The sequence below is a fragment of the Carcharodon carcharias genome, chromosome 1 (genome assembly GCF_017639515.1).
Source record: "Carcharodon carcharias isolate sCarCar2 chromosome 1, sCarCar2.pri, whole genome shotgun sequence".
Taxonomy (NCBI): Eukaryota; Metazoa; Chordata; class Chondrichthyes; order Lamniformes; family Lamnidae; genus Carcharodon; species Carcharodon carcharias.
Window position 1 is genome coordinate 15,390,219 of NC_054467.1, and position 27,560 is coordinate 15,417,778.

General features: G+C 40.9%; 1 protein-coding gene across 3 annotated transcripts; it reads right to left on the reverse strand.

The window, feature by feature from the left end:
- Positions 1 to 1,221: 1,221 nt before the first annotated feature.
- ppp2cb (protein phosphatase 2, catalytic subunit, beta isozyme) lies at positions 1,222 to 26,956 on the reverse strand. Of its 3 annotated transcripts, none has more exons than XM_041185234.1 (7): positions 26,495 to 26,952; positions 15,758 to 15,967; positions 13,846 to 14,019; positions 11,950 to 12,039; positions 6,892 to 7,053; positions 3,635 to 3,753; positions 1,222 to 1,898 (listed from the first exon to the last, which is right to left on the reverse strand). In XM_041185234.1, exons 1-7 carry the CDS (start codon positions 26,594 to 26,596, stop codon positions 1,826 to 1,828), a joined length of 930 nt encoding a protein of 309 aa, XP_041041168.1. In that variant the 5' UTR covers positions 26,597 to 26,952; the 3' UTR covers positions 1,222 to 1,825. The 3 variants fall into 3 exon arrangements, with proteins under 3 accessions (XP_041041168.1, XP_041041179.1, XP_041041170.1); XM_041185245.1 differs by lacking the exon at positions 26,495 to 26,952 and adding an exon at positions 22,915 to 22,933; XM_041185236.1 differs by lacking the exons at positions 1,222 to 1,898; positions 3,635 to 3,753 and adding an exon at positions 4,550 to 5,194 and having other exon boundaries at positions 26,495 to 26,956.
- Between the last annotated feature and the right edge of the window lie 604 nt (positions 26,957 to 27,560).

Sequence of the window (27,560 nt, forward strand, 5' to 3'; positions counted from 1 at the left end):
GGCCTATAGAAAGTCACTGCAGAGAGAGAGACTGGACACACCTGTGATGGCTGTTTGTCAGAGCTGATCCAAAACTAATCTCTGCTTCATGCTCTCCCCATAGTCTACTATCTTCCTCGGTTTCATATATCCGATTTTCTCTTAAACTCAAAACCGCTCTCTTTAGCAAAGTGATCCAAGTTTTAACAATGTGTGTAAAACAATTTCCCTTCAAATCGCTTACACTTACTATGTGCCAATTCGAGTCATACGAGATTAGATAGTTTAAAAAATAACTTGTTTTACAACCTCTCTTCCCAGCCATGTAACACCTGCCCTAGGATCAATTGCTTAGAGGACAACAGCCTTTTAAAAGTTCTAAAGCAGCTCACTATCCCTTGCCTCACCAAAGCCAGACAGTAGAAATGCATTGGTGCTTTTAAGATTTTTTTGAAGTTTGGGCCTTCTTATTCTTGTTCTGGGCTCTTATGTTTTTCTGTATCTACCCTGTTGAATTTATCATTTTAAACATTTCAATTAGATTATCCCTCATGAGTTTATGCCTCATAATTTAACCCTTTAAGCTATGGTGTTTCTAACAGTGCATTTTATAATTGAGGCAAATATTTTAACAATAAATAAGAATTACAATAAGACCCTAACGTTGACCAAATATGTGCCATGTGCAACTTTAGCTTTGGAAAATCTTTAAAGAAGAAAAAATGTTGCTTCTGTAATTCAAACATTTAATCAGGTTTGATTCATCGATTTGATGTTGATGTAGTCTACTGACCAGCTAAGAGACACAGCCACAGAATCACATTTTATACCACTTTTGAATTAATAAAATTGAAATGTTTCTGTAAAACAAAGATAGGCTAGAAAATGAGAAGTTTCATAACAGGACACCCACTAAATGATTCCCAATACAGAAATCCTCCTTAAAAGAAAGAGGCAGAATGATCTGAGAAGTTTTGGAAGGAACCTATGATTTTAAAAAAACTGCTTGTAGATATCAAGATGTAAAATGTCTCGGAAAGAATGGATGAGACCACATTAACCAGTCAAAGGTTCAAGTTTTGTATTTTATTAGAGGAAGAAGAAAATCTAAGTGAAAAAATTAAACAAGACTTAAGAAAGTTTGCGCATATTTGCTCATAACAACTGTGATTTAAGTTCAGTTGTAGAGAAGCTACAAATTTTCATTTAATTACCTAAATTATTTTACGGAAACCCAGTGACTGTTATTTGAAGTAGTTTATTGTTCAAATACACCAAGTTAAGTTGCAAGCACTTTTATGCCAAATATATACAGAAAAAAGTACAGTAACACAGAACAATGATTCAAACATTGAAAAGGGACATTTTCTCAAACACTCCAGAAGGGGCATTGCGAGTCCCCTTCAAGCGTTCGTAGCATACATTCAGACTAGGTGTTGTGTGCCTCTTGGAAAACAAAAAAAGGACTGGAAAGCAATACATGCCTGATAAAACTACAACTAAAAATGTCATGACTATTGCATTTGGACCGATTTATTATAGATTTGTACATCAATATTTCAGTCTCTGGGTTAAACAAAATGACAAGGAACAGCAGGCAAAACCTGACTGTTGGGATTGAATATCATATTTTCCATACTGAAACAAAACAGAGATAATAATCTCTATTAAATTGTGCTCAATGCTCCAGGCATAGGACTACCTTCAGTATGGCACATTTGGTCCGTGTTTAATGCTATTAAGTTGTGACAAACAGGAGTAATTTTAGAAAAACATTTAAATTATTGTTGCTTTTTCTGTAGCAGGTGACCTGCTGGCGTGGTTATAGTGTACAATTAAGAACTCTTTACAGGAAATAATCTGGAGTACGACGAGTGACATGAGGCTCCCCACGGCGAGGCGCTGGATCAAACTGAAGGCTGAGAGGAAAGGAGTTGCACTTAATACATGAACCAAAGAATATTAAAAGGCACCAATGTACAAACTTACTATTTTGCATCAAATAGGCTTAGAACAGGAAAAAGGTAGCCACTTAAATATCTGCTGCTCTTCTAAAGTGCTTTTGTTGGTCTTAAAAAAAAGTTAATGTTTCACATGCTTCACATATTAATTTGAATGAAAGTTGAAAATTAGAAGTCTATTTTACATTAAAGTCTCTAGTCAAGAAAGTTCTGCAATGAAATCTTGGCTTGGTCAGTCTGCAACATTCAACTCACCAAAATAACAAAGTGAAGGTCATCTTACAAGAAAAGAAAGCAATTCTAAAACTAAAGTCACAAACGTACAATGTACAAAAAACAAGGAGGAGGGTTTCTAAAATAGTATAGGGCCAGCAAGGAAGGTGTACTAAAAATAAAATCAAACAACCCAAGCGGTCTATTTTAAGTTAGATATTGTGTTGTAGCAGCGTTCTAGAAGTCAATGTTAACTATTTTAAAACACCTGAGTTTAAATTGCTGGTGATTAGTAAAGACACTATTAATTATTTCACTTCTGAGCACAACTGTACCCTGTAGACTAGACCTCCTGGTCAGAAGATGCTCAGCAGCTTCAAAAGATTTTAAGTATAAGGACAGCAAAGTCAGAGCACCTGTATTTACATAGTTTTATTTTTAAATAAGTAGTGCTGTTAATTAAAGTTCCACAAACCTGAAGATTATAACCTAGTTTAATAATATATTTATAAACTGCCAGAGTCAATAACCCTAAATTAGACAAATAAGTTGATTTCCCTTCACAAGGTTTCAAGTCATGAGATGAAGACACATTAAAAACCATTCACAAATGTTGGAAAGGAGAAGAGTTATTCAAAAATTATTAAAGAAATGAAGACACAGGCTGTCAGTCTGAGCTAAAAAGCACCAAACTGCTAATTTGCGTTGGAACAGCAGAATAGATGATCCATTTGGTTTCAGTAGTCTTAGACTACAGAAGTCAAAGATTAGCCAGAGCACCTGATCCAGTACCTGGGGCAAGGTACTGCAAGCAGCCAACACCTGGGGAACTGCAACCTAGCACAAGTCAGCCATCAAGACTTTTTAAAAATGGATAGTAGTTGGGCTAATGAATCTTTTGGAGAGCAGAAAAGTGAAGGAAGAGAAAGGGAGGAGGGAGAGAACAGAATAATTTGTATCCAGCATTTATGCACCTCTTCTCATTAGACGCTCCCCAGTCAAAAACAAGCGGTAAGTTATTCCTACTTTCCCCTTCATATTATGTCATTAGTTGCTTAGTGGTGCAATGGAACTAAAGGTGATTCAATGCATTCTCTCTCTCCATCCTTCTCAGGATAAGTCCTGGGCATGTCTGGTGTTGATCCAACATGAGAACTTGAACCTGCATCACATCGATGACAGTTACTTTCCCATGAGTGGGCCACATCCTTGGGCCACTGTGCCCATTTTTATTTGATGTTTTGCACAAATATCTACAGGGCTCATGGGGTTGCCCCAGTTACCAGATACAAAAGTGGGAAACTTTTACTATATGAACAAGTTAAATCTAGCGCTGAAAGATGGGAATGTAAGTCTATCACCTTCAACCCAAACAATTTTTAGCCTTTTGCTGAAACTGGACAAGTTTTTTTTAATGAATGCAATCTGAAACAATGTATTTATGTTAAAATATCCTTAAACTTTAATTTAATTATACTTACAAAGAATACTTCAGCGTGTCATCTAGCTCCATAATAGCAGCTTGATTACCACAGCGATAACAATAATTTGGAGCACTGAATATCGTTACCACATTTCGATCATGGCACCAGTTGTATCCCTGGGATCAAACAATTGGAAGATCTTTAACATCTTGCTAAAAAAAATCCTTACTCCTCATGGAAATGATGCAATAAAATACCCCATTAAAATGCTCAGAGTAATCTCACTAAAGCTCTTCCGGTACAGTACCAGAGTGATCCAGTGGATCCTTAAGAGTCCCAGGATAATAATTCATCTGTTTGTCAAACTAGGTTATGTATATAAAGTATGATAGAGGGCACCAGAGGGGCTGTTTTTTTTTTTTTTTACAAACAATTTGGCTAACTTTCCATAGAATACCAGGATCAGACAGGGTACCTCTTGCAAATGGTAATGAATCTAAATAAGCCATCTAAATTACACTGCATTATGAGAATACTTGTAACTGCCTCAGGTTTAGAAGAATGAGCTCCATATGTTGAAAATAGTTTGCTATTACCAGACAGATGCAGCTTACTTTTCCCATATACAGGCACTACTTTAGCAGAACGTGCAGATGGATTCCTTGGTCTTAACCATCAATGCTTTGCATTATGTACATTGCACAAGAAATTCAGTTTATTAAAAGACTTCAAAAATCTAAAGGAAGCATATTCTTCTCCCTTAAATCTCAACTGCTTTTCTTCATGGTTTAAGTTATTAAACAAATCCATATTTAGATTTGACAATTGGTCAATAGCAGAACCAGTATTAATACACAGTGGGTTATACAGTCCATGAAGAATCCATGTACTGTTCAATAATAGCAACTGGTTTTGCTATCTAATGAAAGAAGCCATTTCTTCTTTGTTACAAATAGCTTATGGATTATTTTTTATTTTGGAAACTGTAACTTTTAAATGTAGGATAGGTGCAAGAAAGCTTGGTCTGGATAGCTAATCAGATAGGCCTGGAGTTACAGATTAAAGGGGAAGTCTTATTGTGTTGAGAGATGGTACAGAGAGATATATTCACACCTGGGATTATAGTGGTCTCTGAATATCTCTTGAGGAGATGGGCTATGTGTCAGCATCTTGGGAGAAAGTTTGAAGTTAAGGTGTAAACCAGTGGGTTTAAATTATTCATGTAATTTCCCCAAACCAAAGAAAGGTTTGAAGGTACCTGCTAAACAAAGGAAAAAAGTTTTTAAAGTATCCTTTTATACTAAATTAATTTGCATTTCTATCTGGGAACAGGCCAAGTGTCACTTGCCATGGAGACATGCTGTGGGTGGTTAGGAACTTTTTGTTGTTGTTGTTGTTGTTTTGGTAGATTCTCCCTCTGATGTACCAACAGCCAGAACAAGGAGTAGAGGGCCATCAAGAACCAGGTGTGTTTATGATTTGGAGTCACTACGCAAGGATGCTTGTGGGGCTTATGCTCAGGCTCAAATTCATGACGTGTTGAAATAGGGCTGGAGGATTCACCTAGCTGGATGCTGGTGGAAGAATCCCCAAGAAACCCCTCAGCCTGGAAGATAACTGGGAAAAGGAGAAAAATCACAATAAATTCTTGGGAGCTGAGACACACGTTAGTTTGGTTCCAGGAGATCTGAATACACTCAAGGAACTGTAACATAAAAAGAGCTCTCGGTTGAAATTAAAAGTAGAACGGGGAGAGTTCTGTTTGGAATTTTGATTTAAAGCGTAAGTTATGAGATAAAATGTTAAGTTAATAACGCTTGTTTTCTTTTGTCAGTAAAAGTTGTTTTCCTTTCCCTTTGTTTTTTTCAGTTAATAACTAGGAAATTGGATTAGGTTCTAAAAGTCACATGTCTCTACAGAGATTGTAATGTCTTCCTAAATTCAATACTAATTCTGGAGCATTAAGCAAGTTGACCGAGGACTACAGAAACCACTAACTATTTTAACATTCTTAAAATGTACTTATTCATATTGTTGCATTTCATGGGCAGCCTGGATTAACAAGGTGTTCAGAATCCATAAACTTTAGCCACAAGGGTGACTGGAATTTGGTACATCATGAGTTCCCTGGTTGATTATCTGCCCACAACACTTCCAAGTTATTTATTTTGCTTTTATGAATTTTCAGCAGCTGCTACAGGACTGTGCTCCTCTTGGTTTGTGAGACCACTTTAGGTATTAGCCCAACTTTAAATTAATTCTAAAACAGAACATTCAGAAGGCAGGATAAAAAATGGAAAATATTGAACATATGTACCTTTATCAGCCAAGTATAGCCACTCTCTTTTTTAAATAATGGTTTGATGCTTAGTTGGCACAATTCCTATGATTTCAGATTTGATACAAAACCAGATTAGCTGCAGTTAAATTACCAGGGCAATTATCAGTTTCCACTTTACATGGTTTTAGAGCAAGCCTATATTGAAATAGGCGAGTTCTGGAAAGGATTCTTTTTTAAACCAGAGGTTTGAGGGGGAAACAGTATAAACATAATGGAGAGAATTGTCTGTTCGGCGTTCGGGGGCGGGCCCCGCACACCTACGTTAAAGATGACATGCGGTGACATCGGGTGTCCGCCCCAACACCACTGCGCATCATTCAGATCTTTCATTCAGCAGGCATGTGCCGGAGGAGGCTGCACGCCCACCAAACTTTCAAAGGCCTGTTAAGGCCATTAATACACCAATTAAACTAATTCTTAATGCTGCTCGTCCAACCTTAAGGTTGGCAGGCAGGCAAAGAGTCAAGCAGCCTTCGCGTTTTTCATGAAACCTCATTCACGGGCGGGATGAGGTTTCATGAAGGTTTTATTAAATCAATCAATAAATTTTGCTCATTTCATAAACATGTCCCAGCTCATGTGGCACTGTCATATGCGGGGAAATGTGTAAGTGATTTTTTACTTTATTAAAATTCACCCTGAGACAGCTCCGTGCCTCAGGGAGATTTCGATGTTCTTTTGCACGCGTGAGCAAAGGAATGCAGGCTCCGACACTCCTTCCTCCTGCCCGCACAGGTAGCACTGAGCCCTACTGGGCGCACGTCACGCTGGGCGGGCCTTAATTGGCCCACCCATGTAAAATAGTGGAGCACAGCCAATCACGGGCGGCAATTGGTTCCACGCCCGCCCGTGCCCGACAGGCAGAAGATTTTGCCCAATGTTGACCTACTTAAATCTTGGAGCTACAGGTTGAATTGTTTCATGCTCCATTTAAGTGACAGTGTAATTGTAGTTTAGGTGTAGTTTCCCTTACCTCCATTACAAGCTGATGAGCTCGAGACACCAGAGTAAGTCCATTTGCATGGTTAAAAGTTTCAGAAATATCTTGTCCAAAAGTGTATCCAGCACCACGTGGAGAAATCCCCCAACCGCCACGATCATCAGGATCCGACCACAACAAATCACACATTGGACCCTGATTGAATAGAATGTAACAGGACTCATACAGCTACACAAGTCTTTATAAAATCTTGCTCACAATACACACATTTGCTCTTCACTGAGCAGCTTGCTAATAAAACGACAGTTTTAAACTTGTATCTTAAAACAATAAATAAGATAAAATTAAATGCAAAAATACATTCACTTCAGATTACATTTCAAGTATATTACACACATAAAGCAGTTTTCACATCACGAGTGACAAGTTGAAAACGATTAATTTTAAAGCTCTCCGATTGCTCAGTTGGTAAAGACATCAAGTAGTGAGCCATACCTAGCAAGATCACAAGTGCAATTCTTAGGCTGTGCCGAGTTAGCCGATCTTAGGGTGGCATTGCAGTTCTACAGTTGACTTCAATGCCTCTGAGTTAGAGAGACCATCATCCCTATACATAATGACCTCTATCCAGGAAGCTGTTGGAAGAGTATGGGCATCATGCATAGACAATGAACACAAGTTAAAAAGCTAGACAATGACATGTGTATAATGGCCATTTGGGGGAAGTACTGCACAGTACACATGGAAGTGCATGCCAACAAATGAGTCAATGCTTTCGGAAAAGGAGGGAGGGATGGAATGGAATATACTGAATCAAAAGTTAAACACAAAAAGAATCATAGAAAAAAAGGCACTAGCAGAGCATCAGCACTGCTAAGGAGAAGAGGGCCAGCTCTTCTTCAATAGTACACCCCGGACCCTTCAGGCTTGACAAAAGAAACTTCAGTGGTCTGGCTTGGGATCCTTGGTACTTTTAACATCTATTAGTAATTAGAACAAAGGCATATTAAGCAAATTTCCCAAATTTGAAGATGACAGCGAAGTGAAGGAAGGTCAAATCACGAGGAACAATAACGAGAAATACTTCTAAATCAAGAGGTGAAAGGGATGGAGAAACTTAATTACAATCACCAGGGAAAGGGTACTGAGAAAACTATTAGAACTAAAAGCTGACCAGTCTCCAGGACCTGCTGGATTAATCCTAAGGTCTTAAAAGAAGTGTCTGCGGAAATAGTAAATGCATTGGTTGTAATTTTACAAAATTCCCTAGATTCTGGAAAGATCCCATCAGATTAGAAAATAAGGAATGTAATTCCTCCATTCAAGAAAAGAGGGAGACAGAATGCAGGAAACTACAGGCCAGTGGGGTAAACTACAGAGGGAAAACTCTCCACTGATTGAAGTCAAACCTAGCGCAAAGAAAGATGTTGTGGTTGTTGGAGATCAGTCATCTCAGTCCCAGGACATCACTGCAGGAGTTCCTCAGGGTAGTGTCCTAGGCCCAACCATCTTCAGCTGCTTCATCAATGACCTTCCTTCCATCTTAAGGTCAGAAATGGGGATGTTCACTAATGATTGCACAAGGTCGGTGCCATTTGCAACTCCTCAGATACTGAAGCAGTCCATGCCCATTTGCAGCAAGACCTGGATAACATCCAGACTTGGGCTGACAAGTGGCAAGTAACATTTGTGCTACACAATGCCAGGCAATTACCATCTCCAATAAGAGAGAATCCAACCATCCCCCCTTCACATTCAATGGCATTATCATCGCTGAATTCCTCCATTATCAACATCCTGGGGAGTTACCTTTGCCGAGAAACTGAACCGGACCAGCCATATAAATACTGTAGTTACAAGAGCAGGTCAGAGGATGGGAATTCTGTGCAGAGTAACTCACCTCCTGACTCCCCAAAGCCTGTCCACCATCTACAAGGCACAAGTCAGGAGTGTGATGGAATACTCTTCACTTGTGTGGATGAGTGCAGGTCTGATAACACTTGAGAAGCTCAGAAATCACAGAAAATTTACAGTGCAGAAGGAGTCCATTCAGCCCATCGAGTCTGCATTGGCTATCCAAAAGAGCATTCTACCTAGTCCCACTCCCCTGCCTTATCCCCATAATCTTGCACATTGTCTCTTTTCAGATAGCAATCCAACTCCCTTTTGAATCTCTTGATCAAACCTGCCTGCACCACCCTCAGGAAGTTCGTTCCAGACTCCAACCACCCTCAGGGTGAAAAATATTTTCCTTACCTCACTTTTGCTCTTTTTGCTAATTATTTTGAATCTGTACCGTCTATCTCTTGGTTTCTTGAATGGGAACAATCTCTCACTATTTACCTTGTCCATACCCCTCAGAATGTTGAATACTTCTTTGGCTTGACACCATCCAGCACAAAGCAGCCCGCTTGATTGGCACACCATCCAACACCTTCAACATCCACTCCCTCCACCACCAAGGCAGTGGCATCAGTGTGTACCATCTATAAGATACAATGCAACAACTCACGAAGGCTCCTACAACAGCACCTTCCAAACTCATGACCTCTACCGCTTAGAAGGACAAGGACAGCAGACGCATGGAACACCACCACCTGCAAGTTCCCCTCCAAGGCCACTCACCACCCTGATTTCAGAACTAAATCGCCATTCCTTCACTGTCACTGGGTCAAAATCCTGGAACTCACTCCCCAACAGCACTGTGGGTGTACCTACACCACATAGACTGCAGCAGTTCAAGAAGGCAGCTCACCACCACCTTCTCAAGGGCAATTAGGGATGGGTAATATAAATGCTTCCCTAGCCAGCAACGCGCATATCCCATGAAAGAATAAAGAAAAATTAGCCTAACATTTGTCATAGGAAAAATGCTAGAATCGATTATTAAGGAGGCTATAGCAGGGCACTTAGAAAATGTTAAAGCAAAAAGGCAGAGTCAACATGGTTTTGTGAAATGGAAATCATGTTTGACTAATTTAATAGAGTTCTTTGAGCATGTGACAAGTAACGCAGATCAAGGAGAACCTGTATATTTAGTGTTTTGGATTTCCAAAAGATATTTGATAAGGTGCCACATCAAAGGTTACTACTGAAAATAAGAGCTCATGGTGTAGGGGGTAACATATTATCATAGACAGAAGATTGGTTAGCGAAAAGGAAACAGAGTAGGGATAAATGGGTCATTTTCATGTTGGCAAGATGTGATGAGTGGAGTGCCACCGGGATCAGGGCTGGGGCCTCAACTATTTACAGTCTATATCAATGACTTGGATGAAGGGACTGAAGGTATAGTTGCTAAATTTGCTGATGACACAAAAGTAGGTAGGAAAATAAATTGTGATCAGGACATAAAGCATATACAAAAAGATTTAGATAGGTTAAGTGACTGGGCAAAAATTTGGCAGGTGGGGTGTGGGAAAATGTGAACTTATCCACTTTGGAAAGAAGAATAGAAAAGCAGTATATTTACATGGACAGAGATTGCATAATTCTGAGGTGCAGAGGGATCTGGGTGTCCTGGTACATGAATCACGAAAGGTTAGTATGCAGGTACAGAAAGTGATTGGGAAGGTAAATGGAATATTGTTGTTTATTGCAAGGGGAATGGAAAAAAAAGTAGGGAGGTTTTGCTACAGGGCATTGTTGAGATCACATCTGGAGTACTGTGTACAGTTTTGGCCTCCTTATTTAAGAAAAGATATAACTGCATTAAAAGCAGTTCAGAGAAGGTTCACTTGACTGATTCAGAGGATGAAAGAGTTATCTTATGAGGAAAGGTTGACCTGTATCTTTGTTGTTTAGAAGAATGAGTGGTGATTTTGTTGAAACACGCAAGATCATGAGGGGACTTGATAGGGCAGATGCTGAGAGGATATTTCCCCTTGAGAGAGACTAGAATTAGGAGGCACCGTTTTAAAATAAGGAGTTTCTCATTTAAGATGCAGATGAGGAGAATTTTTTTCTTTCAGAAGGTTGTTAGTCTGTGGAATTCTCCTCCCCAGAGAACTATGGAGGCAGGGTCATTGAATATTTTTAAGGCTGAGTAAGATAGATTCTTGATTGATAAGAGAGAGTCAAAAGCATATAGGGGGTAGTCAGGAAAGTAGAGGCCACAATCTTATCAAATGGTACAGCAGGCTTGAGGACCAAACGGCCTACTCCTGCTCCTAATTTATATGTTTGTACAAAGCAACCCAACTCATTTTTTTGATGACTGAGCTCATATAGATGCATAGAATTCAGTACAAGTCTAGGTAATAACAAGGAATCAAACATGTAAATGAAATAGTCATGCAGTTTACCAGCCAAGAGTTGTGTATATGTCAGAGATAGCATAGACATTAATGAAGTTCTCATTAATAGCTAGTTACTTCTACTGAGGGAAGGTGTATACATCAAAAAGAGAGGTTGTGTTGCTGCTGGGCAAAATATTGGTCAGACCCTATTTTGCAGCATGGTGTATAGTCTTGGCCACCAAATCAAAGAGATTTTACTGCCTTTGAAAGCATAGACATGAGTAACAAGGATGACCTAATTATCAGGAAGTTACATTATGAGAAAAGTTAAAGAGAATTGGCTTATTTTCTTTAGAAGTCAGAGGCCTTGAGGCTCTCACCTACTTGGTTCCAAAGTTATGAAGGGAATTAAAACAGATCCAAACAAATAGCTCACAAGACTGCAAAAGAAAAGCAGATGGCAATTCGATATGGCCTAATTCAATAAACTGCTAAAAGTGAAACAGATGTATGCATTTAGAGTTTAACTTCCCAGAGAACACAATATAAAATAGAACACTATACAGCAGCAGACACACTGCAACAGAGTTTGCAACATTCCAGAGAACACCATGATTGCCCTTCCCTTTCCTCCAAAAAAGTAGCACTGTCAAGTCAGACTTTTCAGCACTTACTATAGAAGTGAATGTTGCCATCTATTACAATTGTATGCTGTCAACACTGGACCAAAGACAATGAGGGTGAATCATTTGTTAACCATTTCTGAACCCAAAGGACTCTGACATTTCCATTTCTTGCACCCATTTGAAAATAAAACTATGGCATCGATGGCAACCAAACAGCAGGAACTCACCTCGTGAGGCACCTCTTGTAGACGATCCAAGGCTCGAATATGATCCAATGTATCTATGGATGGAGAGAGGCCGCCATGCAGACAGAAAATCTGTGGACACCAAATTATCAATAGGTGAGCACAGTACTGTATTCATGTGAAAAAGGTATGTTGAAAAATCCCAGAGCTGTAAAATAAAAACTTCCAAAAATACAAGATATATTACATACACAGCCTTAATTTCCTTTAAAGATTGTAGAATGAAATGCTCTTCCCAAATCCTACTCATTTAATTAATTTTGAATGAAAGTTTGAAATAAATCAAAAAAATTAACAGCTTGTCTTCTAACTGTCCTTTTTAATCCTTCCTAGATTTACAATGTCTACTGGAACACAAGCAAGTTCCAGGAATAGCGAAGCTTCTGAGCTGATTTATTCACCAATTGGAAATGGGAGTTGGGCGCTGTTTCCTAAGACAACTCCGAGCCTATATGATATTCAGGAGAACCTCTAGTTGCATTTACTTGTGCACATAAACCTACCAATTCAGGATATTGCGCTGGTTATTTTGCTGTCCACTACTTGAATGAAATCTCCTAAATCTATACCCTCTCTTCGTCACACCACCATGCATGAATGCCTCCAATTAGGGCACCTACTTCCACCTCTATAGCATTGCTTTCTTCTGTTCATATGCTGCTAAAACCTTCACCCAGATTCAAATATTCCAAGGTCCATCATCCAGCTTCCAATCTTTGAAATCAGCAAAAAACTTTGCTGTCCATAACCTATGCGGCACCAAATCCTGCTCACATCACCTGTTCTTGCAACCTACATTATCTTAATTTAAAATTCAGATCCTAGTGTTTAAATCCCTTTATGGGCTTGCTCCTCTCTGTAACAGCCCATGACCATGCTCCCCTCCCCTCTCCGGCACTCCCCACTTGAGACACCCTTGGTCTCCTGTCGCACCTTCAGCTGTCTAGGTTCACACTCTGGAATTCCCTCCCTAAACCTCTCCTCCTCTCCTCTAAAAGGACAGTTCTTAAAACCCAACCCCTGGATCAAGCCCTTTCCAGTATCTCTTTTGGCTTTGCACCTATTTATCTAATTAAGCATCTACGAAGTGTCTTGAAGGGATTAAGTTACCTAAATCTGAATTATAACGAATACATATGACAAATTCACCCACTCTAAAGCGAATAAAGGGCTTACCAGAACAGTTTTCTTCTGAAAGCAATCATGTGCACCCTTCCTAGGAATTAAACTGCTACAAGAGAGTCACAGGGTATTGGGGATAAGCGAATGTGAAGTTGAGGCCACAATCCCATCAGCCATGATCTTACTGAATGGCAGAGCAGGCTTGAGGGGCCAAATGGTCTACTCCTGCTCCAAAATTGTATGTCTGTGCGTATTGCTTAATCACTAGATACATCAGAACAGTTGGTAACTATTTACTCTATTAAAAATGGTTAGGATAAAACATATCATTTAACATTGAGAAGCACTTTAAGAGGTTTTTTTTTATTCGTCCATGAAATGTGGGCATTGCTGGCTAGGCCAGCATTTATTGCCTATCTCTAATTGCCCTTGTTCAGCAGGCATTAAGAGTCAACCACACTGGTAAACCAGACAGATGTACTGAACTGGCTCCCATGGTTAATTACAAGGACAGGAGACATCTAACCTTTCGGCAGGTCTCCAGACTCCCTTGAAAAGGTATGCCATTGGAATTATGCAGACTGAGACTTTTGTATTTGACATGCTATTGACAGTAGCAGAAAAGCACATCAGATAATCACAGCATTCTCAAAGTAAAAGCTTCAAGTCAGACCACTGAGTAGGCTTTGAAAACATGGAAACCACTTCATGAAACCTTATGAAAAAGGGAAATAAATAAGAACACATTTTACTCACTTGACCATCCACTAAGGCTGTCAAAGGGAGATAATCAAACAGGTCTGTAAAGTACTTCCAAACACTAGCATTTCCATATTTCCTTAGGCATTCATCATAAAACCCATATACTTGTGTGATCTGTCTGCTTTCATGGTTCCCTCGCAATATTGTGATACGTTCCCGATAACGAACCTGTGTTTAAAGAAATGCAATTAATTTTCAGCCATGTTCCCAACAGCTAGATGTCAGAGCAAGACTATAAGACATAAGAGCAGAAATTAGGCCATTCGGCCCATCAAGTCTACTCTGCCATTCAATCATAGCTGATAGGTTTCTCAACCCCATTCTCCCGCCTTCTCCCCATAACCTTTGATCCCCTTACCAATCAAGAACCTATCTATCTCGGTCTTAAATACACTCAATGACCTGGCCTCCACAGCCTTCTGTGGCAATGAATTCCATAAATTCACCACTCCGGCTAAAAAAGTTTCTCCTCATCTCTGTTCTAAAAGGTCTTCCCTTTACTCTGAGGTTGTGCCCTCGGTCCTAGTCTCTCCTACTAATGAAAACATCTTCCCCATGTCCACTCTATCCAGGCCTTTCAGTATTCTGTAAGTTTCAATCAGATCCCCCCTCATCCTTCTAAATTCCATCGAGTATAGACCCAGAGTCCTCAAATGTTCCTCATATGTTAAGCCTTTCATTCCTGGGATCATTCTTGTGAACCTCCTCTGGACCATCTCCAAGGCCAGAACATCCTTCCTGAGATACGGGTCCCAAAATTGCTCACAATATTCTAAATGTGGTCTGACCAGAGCCTTATAAAGTCTCAGCAGCACATCCCTGCTTTTATATTCTAGACCTCTCAAAATAAATGCCAACATTGCATTTGCCTTCCTAACTACCGCGTCAACCTGCAAGTTAATCTTAAGAGAATCCTGGACGAGGACTCCCAAGTCCCTTTGCACTCCAGATTTCTGAATTCTCTCCCCATTTAGAAAATATTCTATGCCTCTATTCTTCCTACCAAAGTGCATGATCTCACACTTCCCCACATTGTATTCCATCTGCCACTTCTTTGCCCATTCTCCTAACCTGTCCAAATCCTTCTGCAGCCTCCCCACCTCCTCAATACTACCTGTCCCTCCACCTATCTTTGTATCATCTGCAAACTTAGCCAGGATGCCCTCAGTTCCTTCATCTAGATCATTAATGTATAAAGTGAAAAGTTGTCCCAACACTGACCCCTGCGGAACTCCACTAGTCACCGGCTGCCATCCTGAGAAGGACCCCCTTATCCCCATTCTCTGCCTCCTGCCAAACAGCCGATCTTCTATCCATGCTAGTACCTTGCCTCTAACACCATGGGCTCTTATCTTACTGAGCAGCCTCCTGTGCAGCACCTTGTCAAAGGCCTTCTGGAAGTCCAAGTAGATAACATCCATTGGCTCTCCATTGTCTAACCTACTCGTTACCTCATCAAAAATTTCTAACAGATTTGTCAGGCATGACCTCCCCTTGATGAAACCATGCTGACTTTGCCCTATTTTACCATGCACTTCCAAGTATTCTGAAATCTCATCCTTAATAATGGACTCTAAAATCTTACCAACGACCGAGGTCAGGCTAATCGGCCTGTAATTTCCCGCCTTTTGCCTCACTCCCTTCTTAAACAGGGGGGTTACATTAGCAATTTTCCAGTCCTCTAGGACCCTCCTTGACTCCAGTGATTCCTGAAAGATCACTACTAACGCCTCCACTATCTCTTCAGCTATCTCCTTCAGCAAGGTATAACTGAATCTGATCAAGTTTTGTTAGTACTTCAAACAAATCTATGGGACTTCGCCCGGTAAACATTCACTGGAGAAACATTAAGTGCAAAATGCATAACATAAGGCAGAGCACTCAGTGTGGAAAGGAAATATCATACCTTTAATGCTACAAGTAGTGTGACAGTTTCAACGGAGTAATAACCTCTGTCAACATAATCTCCCATGAAAAGGTAATTGGTATCTGGAGATTTGCCCCCAATTCTGAATAATTCCATGAGATCATGAAACTGCCCATGGACATCACCACACACTGTGACAGGACATCGCACCTCCTGCACATTTGATTCTTTTGTAAGAATTTCTTTAGCCTATGGAAGCAAAAAAGAGAAATTTATTTTACTGAAGTCACTAAGACATAATGAGTTATAAAACAGTCTTATGTTAGGACAATTATTACACCACACAAAAAGTTCAGCCAGCACATCTCAAAGAACCACAAACTAACCTGCTATTCCAATGAGAGTTTAGAAAACTATGCAAGATGTAATTAAAGGGATATTTCAGAATGCACAAAATAGATCATTCCAATGAGAAAGAAAATCTCCAAGGGGAGGACCCACCATCCGTGGTTAATAAGTTAAAAATAATATCAAATTTGAAGAAAAAGAATACAAACGTGCAAGCCTGGGTGGCAGGTTGGAAGATTGGACAGAATATCAAAAACAGAAAAAGAATCACTAAAAGATTAATAAGGAGTGAAAATTGGAGAACAAGGAGCAAATCAGCTACAAATACAACAACAGATAGTAAAAGTTTCTTTAAATATTTTTAAAAGAATAGAGTTAACAAAGTGAGTGTTGGTCCTATAGAAAGTGAGTCTGGGGAATTAATGGAAAATGAAATGGCAAATGCATTGAAAGGTTATTTTGCATCAATCTTCACTATAAAGGATAATAGCAACATCCCAGCAATAGCTGTAAATCAGGAAATGGAAGGGAGGGAGGAACACAAGAAAATTACAACCACCAGGGAAGTGGTACTGAACAAATTGTTTAGCTTAGGGCTGACAAGTCCCTGTGGCCAGATGGACTTCATCATAAAAGAAATGGCTAGTGAGATAGTTGATGCTTTGGTATTAATTTTCCAAAATTCCCTAGATTCAGGGAAGGTTCCATTAAATTTGAAAATAGTGAAAGTAATTATTTTATTCAAAAAGGGAGGGAGACTGAAAGCAGGAAACTACAGTCCGGTTAGCTTAACATCCGTCATAGTGAAAATGTTAGAAGCTATTATTAAAGACTTTATAGCAGGGCACTTCGATAAATTCAAGGTAATCAGGCAGAGTCAACATGGTTTTGTGTCAGGGAAATCATGTTTACCCAATTTATTGGAGTTCTTTGAAGTAACATGTGCTACGGATAAAGGGGAAATGATGGATGTACTGTACTTTGGTTTTCAGAAGGCATTTGATAAGGTGCCACATCAAAGGCTATTGTGAAAAATAAAAGCTCATGGTGTAGGGGTAACATATTGGCATGGATAGAAGATTGGTTAGCTAACAGCAAACAGAGTAGCATAAATGGGTCATTTTCTGGTTGGCATGATGTAACAAGTGGTGTGCCACAGGGATCAGTGCTTTTTACAATTTACATAAATGATTTGGATGAAGGCACCGAAGGTATGGTTGCTACATTTGCTGATGACGCATAGATGGGTAGGAAAACAAGTTATGAAGAGGACAAAAAGGGAGCTACAAAGGGATTATAGATTGGTTGAGTGAGTGAGCAAAGATCTGGCAAATGGAGTACAACGTGAGAAAATGTGAAATTGTCCATTTTGTAAGTAAGAATAAAAAAGAAACATTTTCTAAATGGTGAGAGATTGCAGAGCTCTGAGATGCAGAGGGATCTGGGTGTCCTTGTGTATGAATCACAAGATGTTAGCATGCAAGTACAGCAAGTCATTAGGAAAGTTAATAGAATGTTATTGTTTATTGTAAGGGGAATTGAATACAAATATGTCGGAAGGTTATGCTTCAGTTATACAGGGCATTGGTGAGACCACAGCTGGAGTACTGTGTATAGTATTGGTTTCCTTATTTAAGGAAGGATGTAAATGCGTTGGAAGCAATTCAGAGGTTTACTAGACTAATACCCAGAATAGGAGGGTTGTCTTATGAGGACAGGTTGGACAGGCTAGGCTTGTATCTGCTGGAGTTTAGGAGAGTAAGAGGTGACTTGATTGAAACATATAAGATTCTGAAGTATCTTGACAGGGTGGATGTGGAAAGGATGCTTCCTCTTGCGGGAGAATCTAGAACTAAGGGTCACTGTTTAAAAACAAGGCAAAATACCCATTCAATGCATTTGCCACCTCCTTATTTTCCGTTATTAATTTCCCAGACTCACTTTGTTAACTCTATTCTTTTTAAAATATCTATAGAAACTCTTACTATCTGTTGTTATATTTCTAGCTAACTTTCTCTTGGTCTCCAATTTTCCCTCCTTATTAATCTTTTAGTCTACTTAAGGCAGAGATGAGCAGAAATTTTCTCTCTCAGAGAGCACGGAGTCTTTGGAACTCTTCCTCAAAAGGCGGTAGAAGCAGAGTCTTGAATATTTTTAAGGCAGAGCTAGGTAGATTCTTGATAAGCAAGAAGGAGAAAGGTTATCGGGGGTAGGTGGGAATGTGGAGTTGAGGTTAAAATCAGATCAGCCATGATCTTATTGAATGGCAGAGCAGGCTCGAGGGGCTGAGTGATCTAATTAGGACTGATCCTAATTCATATATTTGTATTTCTACTTCTGTGGAATTGAGCAAACAAGCAATTTTTTTTTAAAAAGGGGAAATATAGCTATTGGTGGCATAAGAGGGGAGGCATTGGCATAGTGCTATTGTCACTGGACTGGTATTCTAGAGGCCCAGGATAATGCTCTTGGGGGTTCGAATCCCACCACGGCAGTTGGTGAAATTTGAATTCAATGAAAATCTGGTATTAAAAAAAAAAATCTGATGACCATGAAACCATTGTTGATTGTAAAACCCCATCTGGTTCACTATGTCCTTAAGGGAAGGAAATCTGCCATCCTTACCTGGCCTGGCCTAAGTGACTCCAGGCCCACAACAATGTGGTTGACTCTTAACTGCCCTCTGAACAAGGGCAATTAGGGATGGGCAGTACATGCTGGTCTAGCCAGCGATGCCCACATCCCATGAATGAATAAAAAAAAAATACATTCACTTCTCAGCATTCAGGAGCAATAAAAGCATCTTGTCATCTAATATAAACTACAGTTAACCAAGTCTGATGACTCAACGTTGTAACTTCTCCAATCCCATTTAACTTACAAATCAGCAGCAGGCAACAAATAGCCATTTTGGAACCTGCAATGGATTTTAAAAATAATTTGGGGATATAGTATTTTAAATTATTGTTATCACTTCCTGTTATCATGATAGCATCCTGCAAGGGTGTAACTAAGAGATATGAAAGGGCAGGCTAGTGAGCTAGTCACTTCTGGGCAGCTCCCTAAGGTAACACAACAGATCAGGCCAGGAGAGGGGTGTGGTGTGGAAGGAAGATGTTAAGTGAACATGCTCCTTCCATTTTTCTATTTCCAAAAACAGGCTTCTAGGAGAAATGTTGCAAATTATTGGTGGTTTAGGTTGATGATTGCCCGAACTCATTTTGTAAGACTGATATAGATGAATGGCACTAAACTCATTCGCCCACAAAGACCTAACACAGCGTCCAGCTATTTATTAAATAACTTGGATTAAGGTTCTTCTCTACATTTCTCCATTACATATGCTGATCATCCAGCCAGAAAACATTCCTTATGTTCATTCTAAATTAAAAATTTACTAGTGAATCTGTTATCACAGTTAAATTTAATGTCCTGGAGTTAGTTTTCCATACTGGTTACCATTTACACCAAGGTAAGGCTGAAATGGCAGGGATTTGGAATTAGAAAGAAAGAGCTATCATGTAGAAAGAAAGAGCTATCATGAACAAGATGGCAGGGAAGACTTGATGGGTTAAATACTATAGCTTAGTCCAATTCCTAGAAGCCCAAGTTGTGCCAATCTTTACTTAGCACAGCTGTTGGACATGAGACATCAGCAAACCAAAGGGATTTCATCCCAACAGCCTAATTTGGATTGACGACCAATATCCAGAGCTTGAAAAGCTATTGTCCTAATCACCATACTTTTATTTACAAACAATGATCTGCTCAACACATATTGCCCATATGTCACTAAGATTTTAGTGAAGTATCAGGGTGGTCATGTGAAATTTTGTACTGCACCCAAACATTAGAGTAAAATACTGGCAAGCAAGAGGCCATATGCCCCGGAATGACATCAGTTAACTGCATTTAGATTGGATGTAAACTTCTTGCTGGTATTCACAGGGACAGGAGCATCTTGAGGTCATGCACTCTCAATGGATCAGCTGGATAAGGCATTGAGTCACAGAGACTGTGCTGTCAGACCGCTTGCCTGACATCCAGCTTTGGATGAACTACAATTTTCTCTAGCTAAACAGTTGTTAAACATAAACCACTGTTCTTTGTTGAAAAATAAAATTCATAGCCTTGCTACAGATTCCAGCCCACCACTTAGGACAGTGTTGGGTTGAACAAAATTATACTTCCTATTTTCCCTGGACTGAACATCCACCCCCAAATCCACTTTGTTTTAAAGACCACCTCCATCATCTCCTTATCATCCACATCTGACCTAGTATATCTGCTGCTGAAACCCTCTTTTGCCACCTCAAGATTTGATTATTCTAATATTCTCCTGGCAGGTCTCCAATCATCCATCCTTAGTAAGCTTAAGGCTATCAAAAATTCTATTGCTCATATCGTATTCCGCTCACCTGTCTTTGTAGACTTACATTGGATACCATGGCCTTTAGTTTAAAATTCTCATGCTCAGGTTTAAATCTCTTTAAGACCTTGAGCTACAATCAGAGACGGGAGAGAACACAGAGTGCTAGTTCCCCAACTTCCACTCCCAGTATAGAAACAGAAAATTTACCTGATAATGAAATTAACCCATCTTGGCCAATTCAGGTCTTACTCTCTTGGGGCATGGTACTCAGGTACTAGCAGTCAGCCACTACCTCACCCAAGTGATCATTTTTCATGTGAGAGCTTATAAGACAAGTGTTGGCAGTCTGCTTGAACTCTGTGAAGGAAGCCAAGTCTGTGATCCAGTCCTCATCCAACATCCAAAGACGTACATTCCAGTGATGCCTGGATAGCTATCAGAAGAGTCAAGATCACTGGCCAACTTTTCCGGTTACTAGCCCTGAGGTTTGCAGATCAATTAGCAATTTTAACCCCCAACTTCTAAACGAACAATTCTATAGACCTCAAAGTGTTCACCAAGTCTATTTAAGATCCATTAAGCTGTTCTCTTATTTCTGGACACTGCTATAAAGTGATAGGCCAGATGTCATCCTTCTGGAGGTGGAGTTTATCCCAGATTCAATCAGAATTTTTCACAGCGAATAAATTTTCTTAGGTTCCACTCGATCAACATGAATTAAACTACGAATAGTTGAGCGCTACCTGATTTACAACAGATATGAGAGGGGATCAATTTGAGTATAGCCAAAAACACATATTGCACCACTGGCCTCCATTTTCATCAACCCTCTTAATACTCAAACTCTACACACAACTCTGGCTTCACCCCTAAGCAATTCAATCAATAAAGTGGCTTTGAGCCATTCCAACCAGGCTATCATACCAGAGATGAATATGAAATAAGAGCTATCAAAAACTCTGTACAAAACATAGCCTAGTCTTTCTGTGGTATACACCTCATAGAACATGAATCTATAATTCTACTGTTGCCTCGTTTGATGTATTCAGCATGTTAATTTGCTTTGAACAGATGCATGCATAACATGTTGAAATGTAAAAATACTGGTATTTTCACAGCAACAGCACCAGGCAAGGGTGTTTAACTAGGCTGTACAATATCTCAAATGCTCACTCATTCCAATTTTAGTATCCAAAATAAAGTTGTGTTTATTCTATCATGATCAGCTGTCAAACAATGTTGCAGTCACCATTCAGCCTGCATGGCCCCTTCATCTCCCATCACTTTTGGAAAGGACAATTGGTCACATCAAGCATTATCTTCCTAGCTAGTCCTGGCAGGTAGCACACTCCACTCCTGGATTAGTGAACTCAACTTTCAACTATATCAGACATTCAGCTCCATGGAATCAACTGAACAGTTCTGTCAATAATGACATAAGCAAACCATGTTTCCTGAAAAATGTAAACAAATTAACGGTTCATTTGGCTGCCTAATGTTACCCAGGATTTAGCAAGATCTGGTTATTCTAAAGACTTCCAGCTGGCCATAACATGTTTTTAAGAAATGCTGTTTGTCCAGGTTTCAGGCAAGAAGTGGGGGACGATTTCATACTGTGTTCTGAATAGATAAAATAAAAAGGACCACATAGTGGTTGAGAATGCTATGACTTACAAGCCCTGTAATTACAAAATCTAAAATTGCTACTTCGCTTTGTGTTCAGCTTTAAATAGCTGTTTAAAAATGACTGATAAAATTGTAGGTTTTGCAGGAACTGTTATTGTGGGTGGCATTGCTCTACAGTTGACTAAACTTGTTTTTGCTTGAAGTGGAATGCAGCATTTCTAAAACAATGTAGTCAAACCAAAATCAAAAATGTTCAAAGCAAGATAATCAAATTTTTGTGTTGACACACACTGATATACTCTTCTAATCAACATGGCTTTACTGCATATATACATCTCCAGCTAGATTTTACAGATTGGCATGTTAAAGTAGCTGTAGTTTGTAATTCTTTTAATAAATTGGTCCTTAGATGCACCTAAACAGATTCAAAGAACTGATGGTAGCTTTTAGGAGTTAAAGAAACAGGGAGATGCTAATAATCATGCTCTGCTCTACTGTCTGTATCGTGATTCCTATTCTTTATTCTATTACACAATTTCTCCCTCCCTCCCCCCCTCCCTCTTCCCTCCCCACCTTCCCCCCTCCCTCTTCCCTCCCCACCTTCCCCCCCCTCCCTCTTCCCTCCCCACCTTCCCCCCCCCTCCCTCTTCCCTCCCCCCTTCCTCTTCCCTCCCCCCCCCTCCCTCCACCTCCCCTTCCACCCCCCCCCCCCCCCCCCCACCCCCCGACACCTAGGATACAGCAAGAAACAGTGCCTTCTGGCTTAACAGCTATCTGGGTTAGTCAACAAAGCAATTTCCAACATCAGAAATATCCAGAATAACGTGACGTTATTTGAATTGTGTTGTACCTTTAGTGAGTTATTTTCTTTCTGGTACTGAACTGTTAACAAGGCCGAGTTATAGTCTTCTGAATGGATTGAGTATTTTCCTACTAAAGGTCACAAACAAGGAAAAGTATTTTCTTCTGAGATATAGGCTTTTCATTACAGTTTCTCCTGATTATAATTTCTGGCTCTAAACACATTCTTTAAAGATCAAAAATAGGCATCAACCCTGTCCTACAGTACTATATCATATCACAGATCCTGGATGATTGACAAGTAAACTGAACAATCAGTGAGAATTTACAGTGCTCAATGCATAAATGTTACTGCAATTGTTTTTTGACTGCAGGTTATTTGGATAAATTTAATGTAAAAACATGGGGCAATAAATGTGAGAAAGCATTCTTCAAAATAAATGTCCATAGAAACACAGATTAAGATTAAGCTTCTGTGACAAAAAAAAAGCTTATCTGGTGCTGACATTGCCCAGTCCTTTACTTGAAACTGTACAATCCTTTTTCAGAGCAAAAACAGACACAGCAATATATGTCACTGCACAGTGGAGTGATAATTTGTACCTGCAATTTTCAACAGGACAGGATACTCATCCCAGTGAGGCTGAACGGAGAGGGGGATTAGTTTTTCTGTCCATTGTCTATTATCAAGCACAAATATACAGTCGGAAGTCTTCTCAGAGGAGGGGATTTAAGAACCGCGTCAATGACATAACTCCTAGTACTCCGAATACAGGACTGCAAAGGGCTGGAAGGTTACATAGCCATTGATTTGGCAACAGACAGTAAGTGACTTAGCCGGAATCTCGAAGTACTTTAAACACTTAACTTAAGAAAAAAGCTTTGCACATTGGTTAAGACTAATTGTATTGTTCAGCAAAGCAAATTTAGTTGTTGAATAAAAGTGCAATAAAAGATAAAACAGCAATGGAGCAGAAGCACATCCTTATTCATATGGCTAATATCCCAGTCTTTACACTACCTACAATTGAAGGTACCAGCACAGGTTCGCAAGAGTGCATAGCCAGGAGAAGCAAATGGAACAAAAAGGAGTAGGGATGAAACCTCCACCCAAACCAATGAAGCAAATACAGGGAAGTGAAAGCACTGATCCAACAGAAATAACCGTCTAGAGAATCCGGAGAACATCCTACCATCCAGTGCTAAAACGCATTCACTTCAACATTGGCACGAATATTTGCATGTTTTGAGTTACAGTAACTGGGAAAACCACTTTGGCTGTTTCTCACAGCACCTGGACAAAAAGTCTGAGAATATCTAGTCTGGCTAAAACATTTGTCCTTTGACCTCTGCGTCCAATTCCAGCCCAGATTAATTGGATAGAGTTTCTTGCCACATGCAAGGGCTTGATATGGGATATCACAACTTAGTCCCCACTAATAACAATTCTGTGATTCTGATGCTGTAATGTGCTCCTATGGCACAAAATTTGACAATTTATCATTGAAGTCCAACTAACATTTTTGCCTTCCCACCTCTCCTTTAATAGTTGTAGTTTATAGTCAGGTTTATTGTCATAAATCTTCACCAATGAATGAATGAGTGATTCAGTGGATGGAAAATGAGGTGAAACAATTAACAGCAAAACAAGAAACCAAAAACAAATAAAAACGATGTCTAAAAAAATTCCATGGTGCTTAATGGAAACTAGAAAAGTTACACTGATTTGGCTTCTAAGCTATGGCAATTCCATTCCATTCATTACTAAAATTTCAATCTCAAGATGAAAAGAACATTGATTTATATTGCTAAATATGGCAACTACAACCAAAATTCTTGATTATAACCTTTCATAGCAAAAGGCAAATTAACATCCAACTAACAATTTGACTTTCTACCAACCATTTAATAGGGCAAATTATGTGAAAACTACACAAATAATGTGCACTTCATTGTAAAGAAACTATGACGCAAAAGACAGCAAAGGTCATCAACCTGAAAAGTTAACTCTTTCTCTCTCCAGATGCTGCCTGACTGGCTCGGTATTTCTATTTCTATTTCAGATTTCCAGCATCTGCAGTATTTTGCTTTAGCGTTAACCCTTAAACTTTTAAATCACTGCTTTGGCCTTAGCTGGAGCACTTGGTCCAATTCTGGGCACCACACTTTAAAAAGGATGCCAAGACCTTGGAGATTTACCAGAATGATAACAGGATTGAGAGAGATTACAGTTACTTGAGAAGACCAGAGAATTTGGTATTATTCTCCTTGGAATAGAGATGATTAAAGGGAGGTTTAACAGAAATATTCCAGATGGGAAAAGACTCAGAAGGGAGATGAGGAGAAATGTTTTTACACAGCAATTTATGATTTGCAATGCTCCACATTTAAAGGACAGTGGAAGCATAATCAATAGTAACTTTCAAAAGGGAAATGGATATACATTTTAAAATTTTCAGGGCGATAAGGAAAAAGCAGGGGACTAATCGGATAGATCTTTCAATAAGTCAGCAAAGGCACAATGGCTCAAATGGCCTGCTTCTGTACTGCACCATCTTATGATTCTAACAAAATTATAAACATTATTGTATATCCATATTGCATGACCCAGGGGATAAGAATGGAAAAGTGGAATGGACTAGGTTGTTCCACAGAGAGCTAGCACAGGCTCGATGGGCCGAGTGGCCTCCTTCTTGTGTCTCGATGAAAACGGCCTTGGGGGAAAAAAAAATCAACAGGTGATTGCACCTAGGCAAATGTCTGCAATCGTCTTTCGAAGTGTCAGGTATGAGGAACACAGAAGTAGCCCACACAGTGGATTGGGACTGGATGAAGGGGGGAAAGAGGGGGAGAAAGGGGGAGGAGGAGGGGGAGAAAGGGGGAGGAGGAGGGGGAGAAAGGGGGAGGAGGAGGGGGAGAAAGGGGGAGGAGGAGAGGGAGAAAGGGGGAGAAAGGGGGGGGAGGGGGGAGAAAGGGGGGGAGGGGGAGAAAGGGGGGGAGGGGGAGAAAGGGGGGGAGGGGGAGAAAGGGGGGGAGGGGGAGAAAGGGGGGGAGGGGGAGAAAGGGGGGGAGGGGGAGAAAGGGGGGGGAGGGGGAGAAAGGGGGGGGGAGGGGGAGAAAGGGGGGGAGGGGGAGGGGGAGGAAGGGGGGGAGGGGGAGGAAGGGGGGGGAGGGGGAGGAAGGGGGGGGAGGGGGAGGAAGGGGGGGAGGGGGAGGAAGGGGGGGAGGGGGAGAAAGGGGGGGAGGGGGAGAAAGGGGGGGAGGGGGAGAAAGGGGGGAAAAAAGGGTGTCTGCCCAGCTTCCCCTCCCCCACCTCATGACCGGAAACGGCGGCGGACCGGAAGTCCCACCCGCGAGCCGGGAGGGGGGGTGGGGGGAGCCGGGAGATCGGTGCCGCGGCTCGGTCTCACTATTTGGCAGCCAGAACCGGCGCGCCGCCGCGCCTCGCCACCCGGTGGGGGGGAGAAGGAGGAGTCGGAATCGGTGAGAGCGCAGTATCTGGCAGCGCAGCCGCGACCTTTCGGCTCGCACCCCCCCCCCACCCTCCCCCCTCACACAGACGCCGGTGGAGGCTCTGGAGAAGCCCTTGGGCCTCCGGATTTCCTTCGCGCTGCCCGCGTCCCGCTCACCTTCTCGCACAGGGTTCGCACTTGGTTCTCGTTGAGTTGCTTGCACTCGTTCAGCTGCTCGATCCAATCGTCCAGCTCCTTGGTGAACGCCTTATTGTCCATAATTGCCGGGCAAAGCTTTTCTTTAAATTAGTAGGGAGGAGGAGGAGGAAAGAAAAATAAAAGCTTGGGGAAGGGAGGAGGAGGGGGGGGGGGAATTAAAATTTAATTATAAATAAGTCACATGAATTCGGGACCCCTGAGGATCTCGGCGCCGTCCGTCACTGTGACTGTGGGGAAGGAGAGAGAGAGAAAAAACCGGCGCGCGGCTCCGTGGTGCGCGCACGCACTTACGTAAACTCGCGGCATATGTCCGGGAGCGCGCGCTCACGCGGATGAAGGTCGGTTGAAAGCCGATTTCGAGGGGGCGCGAGCGCCGGCTGTTTTCATTTCGTTTCCCCCGCGCCTGACGTCACCCCATTGGCATCTCTCCCTCACTCACACACACACACACACACACACACACACACACACGAAGACCCGCCCCTTCCTATTCCCCGTGACACCCTCTTGCTCCTCCCTCCCCACGTGATTCTCCTGGTGCCCCCGCCGGCCTCCTGCGCCACCTTCAGGGCGGGAGGACTGACTATGCAACCTCTGCGAACCCCCCCCACCACCAATTCAATCCACTTATCCTGTGCAATATTTGTTGACCACCACCAGCCCCGCCCCATCCCTTGCAACTTTTTTGAACAATTTGGCCCAATAGGAACTATCCAATTATCCCCACACCTCTGCTCTTTCTCCAATCCCTGCATCTCTGACTTTCAAGTATTTCAGTTATAAAGAGAGACGAGCGAAATTGTGCTTCTTCTCCTTGCAGCAGAGAAGGTTAAGAGAAAATCTACTTCGGGTTCAAAATAATTAAGTTATTTAGAGAGAGTAAATAAAAATATATATTCCTAGCAGCAGAAGGCCATTAATTGCAAAAGAAGCAGAGACATGTAAAAAAAAAATGCAGCAAGCTATGATCTGGAATTGACGTTTCGAGTCCTCAAAAAGCACTCTTCCTGTCCTGTTGCTCTCT

What these genes read in the sequence shown, in the direction of transcription:
- ppp2cb (XM_041185234.1), bottom strand. Translation starts at nt 26,596, where the DNA reads ATGGACAATAAGGCGTTCACCAAGGAGCTGGACGATTGGATCGAGCAG. An exon ending in CAGCCTTAGTGGATGGTCAA is followed by an intron (nt 12,040 to 13,845) that starts GTGAGTAAAATG and finishes TGGTGTCCACAG; the next exon opens with ATTTTCTGTCTGCATGGCGG. An exon ending in TACAAGAGGTGCCTCACGAG is followed by an intron (nt 7,054 to 11,949) that starts GTGAGTTCCTGC and finishes CTATTCAATCAG; the next exon opens with GGTCCAATGTGTGATTTGTT.